The 11,935-nt window shown below is 47.2% G+C and overlaps 1 protein-coding gene across 1 annotated transcript in view; it reads left to right on the forward strand.

Annotated features, from left to right (window-relative positions):
* The window catches only part of VILL (villin like), a 53,164-nt gene that overhangs the window by 38,530 nt on the left and 2,699 nt on the right, over positions 1 to 11,935 (forward strand). The window contains exons 14-19 of the mRNA XM_034759901.1: positions 1,040 to 1,219; positions 1,666 to 1,811; positions 2,531 to 2,675; positions 5,300 to 5,488; positions 7,074 to 7,142; positions 10,435 to 10,695. Coding sequence (XP_034615792.1) covers positions 1,040 to 1,219; positions 1,666 to 1,811; positions 2,531 to 2,675; positions 5,300 to 5,488; positions 7,074 to 7,142; positions 10,435 to 10,695 — 990 coding nt within the window. The remainder of the gene's footprint in view (positions 1 to 1,039; positions 1,220 to 1,665; positions 1,812 to 2,530; positions 2,676 to 5,299; positions 5,489 to 7,073; positions 7,143 to 10,434; positions 10,696 to 11,935) is intronic.

Raw genomic sequence — 11,935 nt, forward strand, 5'->3', positions numbered from 1 at the left:
CTCCACCTGGCACGTTTCAAACGAGGCTGAGCAAAGCACTAGTAAATATCTCATCGGGAACGGGGCTAGACTGGACTAGATTAAGCCCTCAGATCTTTTCCATCTCTAGATTCTAATTATTTTGTACGGTGTCGTGCATTCAAATTCTATCCCCGGAGGCTTTGCGGAATTAAACACAAGACGTATTGCTGTAAATCACAGCAAATGTTCGTAGGCTGTCTGACAGCATCTTCCAGGATCCAGCCTCAAGGTCCCCTGCAAACCTTGTCCCTGCCACGTGCCTGTGAAGTGTTAGCCTGTTTCATAGGTTCTCTAGTTACAGCTAAGCCTGCTTGGCGCTCCTGGGCCCTGTGTCACAAGTGACAGATGAAATGGAGGCACGGGGAGAGCCCGCGGTTGCTCAGTGCTGGCCTAACGCTTGGCTTTGCTGGAAGCTCATTAGCCGGCTTGCCCCTGGTTACACAGCAAGTCTGTGTCGTGGCTCAGTGGTTCTCAACTAGGGGTACGGAGAGATCTTCCAGGGGCTACATCAACTCATCTAGAGATTTGCCTAGTTTTACAACAGGCTATGGCCAATAGCACAGGGCCAGGGAAAGCAAGAGGGAGGGGGCAAGGGAAAGATGAGCAGCTTCACTTTGAAAAAAGCACCTGCACTGACCTATAGCACAGAGCACCATGCTTGGGGCACTGTCTTCTGCACAAGGTGCTTAGTCAGGGAAACAGCTTCTTCCCGCTCTGCAAGGCAGGCTGGAGACTCCCTCCTCGGCCTTCCCCATTCCTGCCCCTGTGTTACTGGCAAATGCCCACAGCAGGCATGTAGCATGCTGGCTGTCTTCCTGGTGGGAGATTTGGGGCCTGGGCCAAAGATTGCTGAAGGAGCAGAGAGGCTCCCAGGGAGTCCAGTGGGCTTTGGATAGGACCCTTGATCCCTCCATTCTGGCAGCTTTAAGGGCAAGACACCCGAGTCTGCTCTTCTCACCAGAGGCCTCTTGGGCTTTCGCACCCATCACACCTCATGACACGATCTGGATTTTTGTAGGGAGGCACGAGTCGCACACAGAATAACGAGCCCGAGCCCGTGGTCCGTCTCTTCCAAGTGAGAGGTACTGATGAGATCAACACCAAAACCATCGAGGTGCCAGCCCGGGCCTCCTCCCTCAACTCCAACGACGTCTTCCTGCTCACGACCAACCAGGTCTGCTACCTGTGGTGTGGGAAGGTAAGCGAGCGGATGAAAGGAACTGCACAATGTTTATACAAGGCACAATTCCGCCATCCTCACTCCTGTCGACTGGTACCTCGTTACGCGAGTAGTCCCATCAGTTTCAATGGGTCCACTGGGAGAATCGGTCCCTAGGGCCCAGATCCTCAAAGGTACTGAGAAATTGGTGGGAGTTAGGTGCCTAAATGCCTTGGAGGGTCTGGGCCTAGATGCCTGCAAACGACAGTCATAACAGCGACTGACATCTCTGCCAAGTGCAAGAGGAAAGAATCTCTCCCTGCAGAATTAACAAATCCCCTTATTGGCCCAGCCACTGGAGGGGGGAAATAATCCCAAACATTTGGGCAGCTCTAGTTCTCTCCAGAAGAGGGAAGTGATGTACAGACCATCAGCTCACAGGTCTATTCTGCCAGGCCCCTCCTGAACCCTCTAATCTTGTGCAGGGTTGCAGCGGGGATGAGAGAGAGATGGCGAAGATAGTGGCCAACATCGTCTCCAAACGGGACAAGCAGACCGTTCTGGAGGGGCAAGAGCCGGTGGAGTTCTGGGCAGCACTGGGAGGAAAAGCCCCCTATGCCAGTGACAAGAGGTAATTCTTTAAGGGCTGCAGTGGGCTTGTACGGCTGTAACTAAGCAGAGAGTCAGGTCTTTGCAGGAAGACTGGGTAAGGATTTCCAAACTAGGCCCCCTCACTAGAATGGGCCAACACGGAATCCCAGAACAGAGCATCCCCAAGCTCTGGATGTGACCCAATGCCCAGTGAAGTCCATGCAAAGACTTCCATTCATCCCAATGGGCACTGGGTCTGGCCCTTCTCAGGGAACGGGGGTTGAAATCCTGATCTGAACTGGTCTGAGGCTTGGGTTCCTCTGTCGGATTCGAGAAGAAGGGCTGTGACTGTTACAAACGTTTGCCTGGGAGTTTCAGGAAGCTAAACCTGTTTGGAGCAAACTTAACCTCTCCATTCCACCTAAGCGGAATCTGGGCAAGGTAACAGGGCTCCGCGGGAGCTATTTAAAACCTGGTGGGTTCATGTGGCTTCAACTTGAAAGCAGGCACATCTTGGTGGTTCGGGTGGAATTTTGCTTTGACTTTTGGTGGGGGTGAAAGGGGTTCTGAACCCTTGGGATCAACTCCCAAAAAGATTCCAGCAACTCCTTCCGCCTCCTCCCCCCCGCCCGACACAGCTGATGGGTGTTGCCATGTACAAGTTTGACCCCTAGTGGCCACAACTAGTGTCTGCGATGCATGTTGGACTCAAACATGGGAAAAGATTTCACATTTCCTGGTTCTTCTCGTCCTGCCAAGATTCCAAGAGGCAACTGTCCGATACCAGCCCCGCCTGTTTGAGTGCTCCAACCAGACAGGGCGGTTTATCATGACGGAAGTGGTGGGCTTCTGCCAGGATGACTTGGATGAAGATGATGTCATGTTACTAGATACTTGGGAAGAGGTCAGTGGAATTCCCTCCTCTCTCTCCCCTTCCCCCTCTCCCCCCATAATGGGAGCTGTGCACTTTTGTTGACTTGACTTATTTTAATACAGTATTCAGCATGAAATTCAGAACAGCATCTTCCGTCCAGGATCTCAAAGTGCTTTGCCAATATTTATACAACACCCCAGTAATGTAGGCCAGCGTAATTAATAATACCTGCCACTTTTGCAACACTTTCTAGCCAACATATCAAAGCGCTTTACAGAGGAGCTCAGTCTCATTAGAAGATCGGGTGGGGAAACTGAGGCATTGAGAGGCAAAGTGACTTGCCCAAAGTCAGCCAGCAGGCTGGGAATACAACCCAGGTCTCCTGGGTCCCGGGGCAGTGCTCTAACCACATTTCCACACTGCCCTGAAGAGAAATTACAGCGTTAGACCCATTCGGCGGATAAGAAACAGGCACCACGCCTGGGATTTTCAAAGGGGCCAGAGGGAGCTCAGCTCCCAGATTCCTTGAGATCAGTGGCAAAGCCCGTACTAAAATCCAGTAGATTTTAAGGCCAGACGGGTCCACTAGACCATCTAGACTGACCTCTCACTCCAAGCAGTACGTGTCGGCTCCACTGAGCTCAGGCTCTGGCGGTTTGGTGAGATGTTGCTCTTGCAGCTTCCTAGGTGCCCTGCCAGGAGGGAGGGAATTACGGTGCAATTCTGAGAATCCTCTGCCTACTGTGGGATTGCAGTGAGCCTATAGAAGCAGCTATTCACAGCGGGGCTGGGTGACGGTTCTGGTGCCCCATAGGCAAAGCTTTGCCAACACATGTACAGGAACGTGTTCTCTTTGTCACACTGCTAAGCAATTAGTGTCACTGATGCGCTAGCCCCACCCCCAAATCCTCTTCCATGTGCTACAGTCAGTGATCAAAGCCTGGCCCAAATTTTAGGGGACAGAAGGGAGTAGAGTTGGACTAAAAACTCAGCACTCAGCTCTGACTCCAGATTAGGTTTGAATTCTAGGCCAGACCAGCGCTGGGATTTGGGTTTGACATTGGACATTAGGGGATGTCTCCACTGCTGCTGGGACGGGAGCAGGTAGACTCAAGTAGACATCAACAAGCTTGCAAGGGGAGCAGTGGGGGCAAAACACCTAACTGGCTTCAAGACTGAGCTTGGTAAGTTTATGGAGGAGCTGGTATGATGTGAGACTGCCTACAAGGGCATGTAGCCGATCTCTGACTGCTGGCCGCAAATATCTCCAACAGCCAGTGATAGGACACTAGATTGGGAGGGCTCTGATTTACTACAGAGAATTCTTTCCCTGGTGGCTGGCTGCCGGGTCTTGCCCACATGCTCAGAGTCTAACTGATGGGCATATTTGGGGTTGGGAAGGAATTTTCGGCCGGGTCAGATTGGCAGAGACCCTGGAGGGGTTTTGCCTTCCTCTGCAGCATGGGTCACAGGTCACTTGCAGGTTTAAACTTGTGTAAATAGTGAATTCTCTGTAACCTGAAGTCTTAAGCCAGGATTTGAGGACTTCAGTAACTCAGCCAGAGGTTCTGGGTGTATTACAGGCGTGGGGGGTGTGGTTCTGGGGCCTGCCACGTGCAGGAGGTCAGTCTAGATGAGCATGACAGTCCCGTCTGACCTTAAAGCCTATGAGACTCACTAATTCTGTACAAGCTAGCGAGAGAAAAACAGCAGCGTGAGCATTGCCGCATGGCCTGTGGTTTGGGCTAGCCACCTGAGCTTGGACCAGGGGCTGCGCGGGCTAGGACGTGAGTGGCCAGCCATTGCTGCATCGTCCATGTTGCTGTTTTTAGTCTACTAGCTCAAGAGGACCTAGGGCGAGTCTGTCAACCCAGGCTGGGACGCTCACTCCCAGCTGCATTGTAGACATACCCCTAGAGTGCTGCTCGCACGGGCTGTCTGCTGTTTCAGAACCAAGTCGGATGTGGTGTGTAGGAATTAGATAGTATCCTGCTAGTGCAGCCTCCCAGTCTTCTATAGTTGTAGACAACAGACCCCTGCCAGAGCCACAGTGTACGTAGGTAGCTCGACCTTGTATGTCTGTACATAGTTAATCAATGTAGTCATTTGGAATCCTATGTGGTTTCCTCATAGTCTTACTGCTGTGTAGAGAGCAGGAAAACAGGCCCCGTCTGACTTCAGAGTCAATCCAGAATCAGTCACAAGGACAGTTTCAGAACCAGCCATTCCAATCAGAACCTGACATCCCGAAGAGGCTGATTTCTTGGTTCTTGGTTTAGACCCATCTCTAGAGTGACTAACGGCATTTTTTGTGACTGACGAATGAGCCCACTGCATATTTTCTAGCCCTGAGCGGTGCCATCTGGGAACCCACTTTGCTGCTGAGGCCAGCATTATATGGTACCCGCTTATATGGTGCTACACATGCTTCTCAGGACACCTGCCAGACCATCATTTAATATATAATTTGGTTCCAGGAAATAATTTGACCGGTGCAGTGAACTACCAACAAAGTGGGTTCGTTGTGCTTTGCCCCAGTCATGTACCTTGCTCTGATATCCAATTATCACAATTATCAATAGGGAGGGAGACTAACCATCCAGATCTCCAGTGGTTCTTACCATTCACTTGTCTTCTCCCTTCTCCCACTGTAGATTTTCCTTTGGATTGGCAAAACCTCCAATACATATGAAAGAAATGAGGCTATTTCCTCAGCCAAAGATTATCTGAAGACCCATCCAGCTGGAAGAGATTTAGCAACACCAATAATAATGGTGAAGCAAGGCTATGAACCACTCACCTTCACAGGCTGGTTCAGTGCTTGGGATCCGTATAAGTGGAGCGTAAGTTACTGGGAAATCTGTGTATCTTGTCTGTCTGAATGAATATATATATATTGCATAGAAGTATCAGTAGCTAGGGGTCTACGTATTCTCTACTGTATGTAGCATAAAAATTAGTGAGAATGTCATTTGGGGTGCATCACAAATAGAACTAAGTGAAACAGTTGCTTTAAGAAATTGCTTTTCAATTAAATGCAAATTTTTGGGGGGGGGGGAATATATAGTTGAAAATATGAATATTTTAATCAAAACCCCAAATCCTCCAAACTTGCCTAGCTCTCATTAAAGACAAGCAATTTAGGCCCAACATCTAGATTGTTCAGAGGATTGTCTGTTGTCGTGTTTTTAAGTTTTCATAAAAGCAGATTGTTTCGGTTTTTTAATTAATTGAACACAATCTTGCTGAAACACTGCCCTCCAATGTTGTGAAGCCAGACTCCAGCCACCTGATGGCGATAGAGTGCACATGGAGTAGAAATAGCAAGTGAAATTTAGTAGTGTTGAAAAGATATTGGTAAGTGAAATGGGGGGAAACTACAAATAGCTTCAGCTAAACCCAAGCATTCAAAATCATGAGATTGGCTTAAAAATCATAAGATTGTAAAAAGTAATAAATCTTGGGTTCTTTTTATTTGCCTTCTGGTGTTGGAGTCTTTAGGAATCATATATTTTCAAGCTTTTCCTGGCAACCACAAAGGCTAAAAACTTTGTTTTTTAAATGACAGCTGAGATTCTCACATAATCCCATGACTCCAGGAGCTGGGGCTTTAAGGAAAACACCAGATGCCATGAGAGTTGGCATTCCTATGGCTTTCAGGGCCATGTGGTTCCCCTACACTGGTTATTCCTGTCCAGGGGATGGGGAATTGCTGCAATTCTGCACTGAGGGGAATTACTACAAATTCTCTCTTCAATGGGGATTGGATTTGCCCACCCTTGCAAAAGGGGCAGGTGATTAGGATCCCAAAACTAGCAGGTCCCAGGGGACCCCCCAGAGGCAGTGCAAGGACCTGTGCCACTGTGTTTGTTCCCAGATCCCACCCATCCCCTGACAGATAGGCAGGAGATAAATGGAGGCCATAGCACAGGGTATAAAGTGCATTCTACACAAGAACCATGCCTTTCCCTCCATACTATGGCACCCAGTGATGCAGCCTGAGCTCTTAATTCACTTGGCGACTGATGCAGCTCTCAACGCTGCATGTAGTTCCTGTCTTGCAGCCGCAGTTCCTGGGATTCTGCCAGGGCCGGCTCCTGGGTTTTTGCTGCCCCAAGGGGCAAAAAAAAAAAGCGCCGTGATCGCGATCTGCGGCGGCAATTCGGCGGAAGGTCCTTCGCTCCAAGTGGGAGTGAGGGACCATCCGCCGAATTGCCGCCGAATAGCACAGAGTGGCCTCCCCAAGCACCTGCTTGGCAAGCTGGTGCCTGGAGCCGGCCCTGGATTCTGCATCCCAACTCATGTGGTATTGACCTAGATGCTGGTTTGAGGAGCAGGAGTACGTTGTAACCGCAGTTTGAACGTGCTCACTGAAATAAAAGTGGTCTTTTCGCTGAGTCTGATTCTTATAACTCTCTTTACCTTTAGGATGGCAAGTCCTACGAGGAGATGAAGAATAGCTTAGGAGATGTGTCTGCTATATCAGAGATCGCAGTGGTGAGTGGACACAGAACTTGTAGCTGGAACAGCTAGATTTTACCTGTGCTACCACGGCTAAAAGCTTGTTTCTATTACCTGAGTAAAAAGGACCAGTTGCTGTAGGTAAACAAAAGAGTCCTAGATGCCAAGGCCAGAAGGGACCATTGTGATCATCTAGTCTGACTTCCTGTATAACACAGGCAAGAGACTTTCCCCTCTATTCCTAGAGCAGATCTTTTAGAGAAACATCCCATCTTGATTTTAAAATTGTCAGTGATGGAGAATCCACCACGAGCCTTGGTAAATTATTTCAATGGTTAATTACTCTTACCGTGAAAATTTACACCTTGTTTCCTGTCTGAATTTGTCCAGCATAAACTTCCAGCCATTGGATCAAGTTACACCTTTCTCTGCTAGACTGAAGAGCTCATTATTAAATATTTGTTCCCCACATAGGTAGCTATAGACTGTAATCAAGTCACCCCTTAACCTTCTCTTTGTTAAGCTGAATAGATTGAGCTCTTTGAGTCAGTCACTATAAAACAGGTTTTCTATCTTTAATCATTCTCACGGCTCTTCTCTGAACCGTGTCCAATTTATCAACATCCTTCTTGAATTGTGGGCCCCAGAACTGGACACAGTATTCCAGAAGCAGTTCCACTAGTGCCAAATACAGAGGTAAAATAACCTCTCTACTCCTACTCAAGGTTCCCTAATTTATATATCCCTGGATCGCAACAGATTCTTTGGCCACAGAGTCACAATGGGAGTTCATGTTCACTTGATTATCCACCATAACCCCTGAATCTTTTTCAGAGTCACGTATAGTCCCCCATCTCATAAGTACAACCTACCGTCTTTGTTCCTAGATGTATACATTTACATTTAACCATATTAAAATGCATACTGTTTGCTTGCACCCAGTTTACCAAGCGATCTGCATTGCTCTGAATCAGTGACTTGTACTCTTCGTTATTTACCACTCCCCCAATTTTTGTGTCATCTGCAAACATTATTAGTAATAATTTTATGTTTTCTTGCAGGTCATTGATAAAAGTGTTAAATAACCTAGGGCCAAGAACCGATCCCTGCGAGACCCCACTGGACAAACAACCACTTAATGACAATTCCCCATTTATAGTTACATTTTGAGACCTATCAGTTAGTCAGATTTTAATCCATTTAATGTGTGTCATGTTAATTTCATATCATTCTAGCTTTTAAGCAAAATGTCATGCGGTACCAACTCAAACGCCTTACAGAATTCTATTATGTCAACGCTATTACCATTATCAACCAAACGTAATCTGATCAAAAAAGATATCCATGTTGATTGGTATTAATTACATTACCCTCCTTTAGTTCTTTATTAAGAATTATATGCATCAGCTGCTCCATTATCTTGCCTGAGATTGATATCAGGCTGCATTTTACCCGGGTCATCCCGTTTACCATTTTCAAACATTGGCTCAGCATTAGCATTCTTCCAATCTTCTTGCACTTCCCTAGTACTCTAAGACTTATTGAAAATCAGCATTGATGGTCCAGTGAGCTGCTTGGCTAGTTCTTTTTAAATTCTTGGGTGCAAGTTATTCAGACCTGCTGATTTTAAAATGTCTAACTGTAAGAGTTTTTGTCTAACATCTTCCAGAGATACTAGCGGAATGGAAAGAGTGTTATCATCATCAGATGATGGGAGTATATAATCTTTTTTTCCCCCCAAATACAGAACCGAAATATTTTGAACACTTCTGCCTTTTTTGAATTATTAGTGATAATTGTGCCATTTCCATCTTGTATGGACCTGTATCATTGTCAGGATTCTTTTTGTTCCTAATATATTTTAAAAACTTCTTCTTGTTGGCCTTAACTCTGCTGGCCATAGATTTCTCCTAGGGCAGGTCTTCACTACGGGGGGGGGGGGTCGATTTAAGATACGCAAATTCAGCTACGTGAATAGTCTAGCTGAATTCAATGTATCGGAGCCGACTTACCCCGCTGTGAGGACGGCGGCAAAATCAATCTCCGCGGCTCCCCGTCGACGGCGCTAACTCCCACCTCCGCTGATGGAGTAAGAGCGTCGATTCGGGGATCAATTGTCGCGTCCCAACGAGACACGATAATTCGATCCCCGAGAGATCGATTTCTACCCGCCGATTCAGGCGGATAGTGTAGACCTAGCCCTACTGTCCCTTTGCTTCCCTTATCAATTTTCTACAGTTTCTAACATGTCATTTATACTCATTAGTATCAATTTCCCCTTTCTTCCATTTGTTATGTTATTTATTTTTATTGGGGTTTGATAATGTAAACCACTGGTTAGAGCAGGAAATGTGAAGCCACAGTGTCTAGGTTATTGTATGTTCTCAAAGTATGACCTGTGTGTCTTTGTGTAACTCTCAGTGAAATAGGTATAATGATCTGCACCTTCTGTACTACACATAGCTCCCATGGGCTTCAACCACAGCAGCACAAAGGCATATGACAGCATGGCTTGGCTTTCTGGACAGCCGCTATATAAGTTACATATGCAAATAATAATAATAATAATAATGGGCAGGGATCTTTGGTGGAGCAGTTTGTATTTGCAGTGCAATCTCAGCACTATACACTGCTATTAATGATGGCAAAGAGATGCCGAGTACCAAAGATAAATATATGGATTCCACAGGGTTGGTCTTGTTCTATATTTGTACAGCACCTGGCACTATGGGGTCCTGGGTGCTACTGCAAAACAAAAAAATTTAGCTGGATTGGTTAGCCGTGATTGGTCACATGGTATTGTTTACATCCCCTGATTGGATCAGTGTGACTCTTAGAAGGAGGGCAGGGAGAAGCTACTGGACAGCCAGTTTTGAACCGTGCAGGGAGAGACGACAGTTTGGGGAGAGGAAGTAGATGAGCATGACAATTTAGAAAACTTCTGACCTTTTCCTTTATGGCTCACACGGGCCTTTGCCAAGGCATCATTAGTAAAGAAGTCAGGTTACTGTAAGCAGTATTGACTGGATATTTATAAAGTTTACAATCACCGTTGCATCTGGGTTCCAAGGCCATGATGTAATGTCTGATGATTGATGGGAAGCTGCTATATTAAGTAATATTATGGGCTACAAGTTCTCTCTACAGCTTGAGGGTCCTTAGCAATGATTCCCCCCCCCCTTTAATATTTTAACCCAACTTATCGCATACTAAGAAAAGACCCACCTGCCCCTGGCAGGAATAAACATCCCAGGAAATCACAGTCATCCACAGATCTATTGCACCTGCCCAATGTTACTGTACTGACAGACTTTCTTGTACCCCACAGGATCTTAACAATGCCAATCTGAACAAGAGAAACGCAGACAGTAAACCTGCCAGCCCCGCTGGTTCAAGAACGGAGAGAACTTCACCTGCATATAAACCACACCCCAAAAGCAACGTCAACAGCACTAGCAACTATCAGAATAACAATGCCCCTTCGGTAGTTTCGGCAGTGACCAATGGAAATGGAGCCTATCCCAGAGAGGTGCTGATCAACAAGACAGTGGATGAACTTCCAGAAGGCGTGGATCCCGCTAAAAAAGAGGTGAGGGAATTGTCCAAGCATTGGGTTGATGCGGTTCCAGTTGCACATTGAATTTAGTCAAAATGATTGGCTAAGTGAGACCTATTGCTCTCTAGGTTTATTAAGCTTTGCTTGAGGCTAAGGGAGTGCACTGGATAACTGAGGGAAGGATAGACAATAGAATTAGTGTTCATCATACTAAACACAAGGGTGACCGTTCCATAGCGCTGATTAAAAACTGGACTTTCCGTCTCGTGGAAAATTCTAATATTTCTATACTTGTTTTCATCCCAGATTGGGACAAAAAGGTGAAATATTGAAACTTTCCTTGGAAGAAACATTTCCAAAACTCATTGATTCAGAAATATGGAAATGTTTCATTTTGACACTGTCCATTGAAATAAAAGGTTTCTGTACGTCTATAGTCCAGCCAGGGTACAAGGCCCATATAGGACACGGGCACCAGGGACCCAGAACTACAACTCCCAGGAGGCACTATGGCACAGATTAAGGTTGACCCCAAATGAAAAGAAGAGTTTTGTTTTTTGTTGACAAAATTAAATGTTTCATTTAGATTTTCCGCAGCAGAAAATTCTGCCAAACTTGATCTTTTCCCGTGGAAAACAGATAGTAATGAAACCCCATTCTCAGTTGGGCAAAGATTGCATTCAACATTTTTCTTCTGGCCCTAATGTTTTGCCAGATACCAAAGCCAAAGGCAGATAAATGTGCACCATTCCTGCATGATCCAGGCTCCACGAGGGTTTAATTAGGGTTACCATTCGTCCAGATTTACCCGGACATGTTCTCCTTTTTGTGTTAAAAATAGCGTCCGGGGGGGAATTTGTAAATCACTCAAAATGTCCGGGATTCCCCCCAGGCAGAGCGAGGTGCGGCTGGGAGGGCTGCAGGAAAGTCAGCCTCTCGCCTGGGGCTCTGGCAGCCAGAGCCCTTCCCCCTGTAGCTTGCCGGGCTAGATTCCGGAGCAGCTGTAGAGCTCCTCCTCCCTCCCCGCCCCCGCATTCTGAGCCGGCCGGGCCGTTTGCATCAGCCTCGGCAGCTCCTCCCCTGCAGCCCCGCGCCCCGCTCGGGCAGCACTGTGCAGGGCCAGGGACCGGGTTGTGTGTTGCGCTGGGGAGCGCAGCCACGTGTCCGGCTCCGCACAGAGCCCAACACCATGTTCTGAGTGGCGGGGTAGGGGGCCAGGGGGCAGGAAAAGGGGCAGGGAGGTTCTGGAGGGGGCAGTCAAGGGGGGGGGGGG

Source organism: Trachemys scripta, chromosome 2 (assembly GCF_013100865.1).
Source record: "Trachemys scripta elegans isolate TJP31775 chromosome 2, CAS_Tse_1.0, whole genome shotgun sequence".
Classification (NCBI taxonomy): domain Eukaryota; kingdom Metazoa; phylum Chordata; order Testudines; family Emydidae; genus Trachemys; species Trachemys scripta.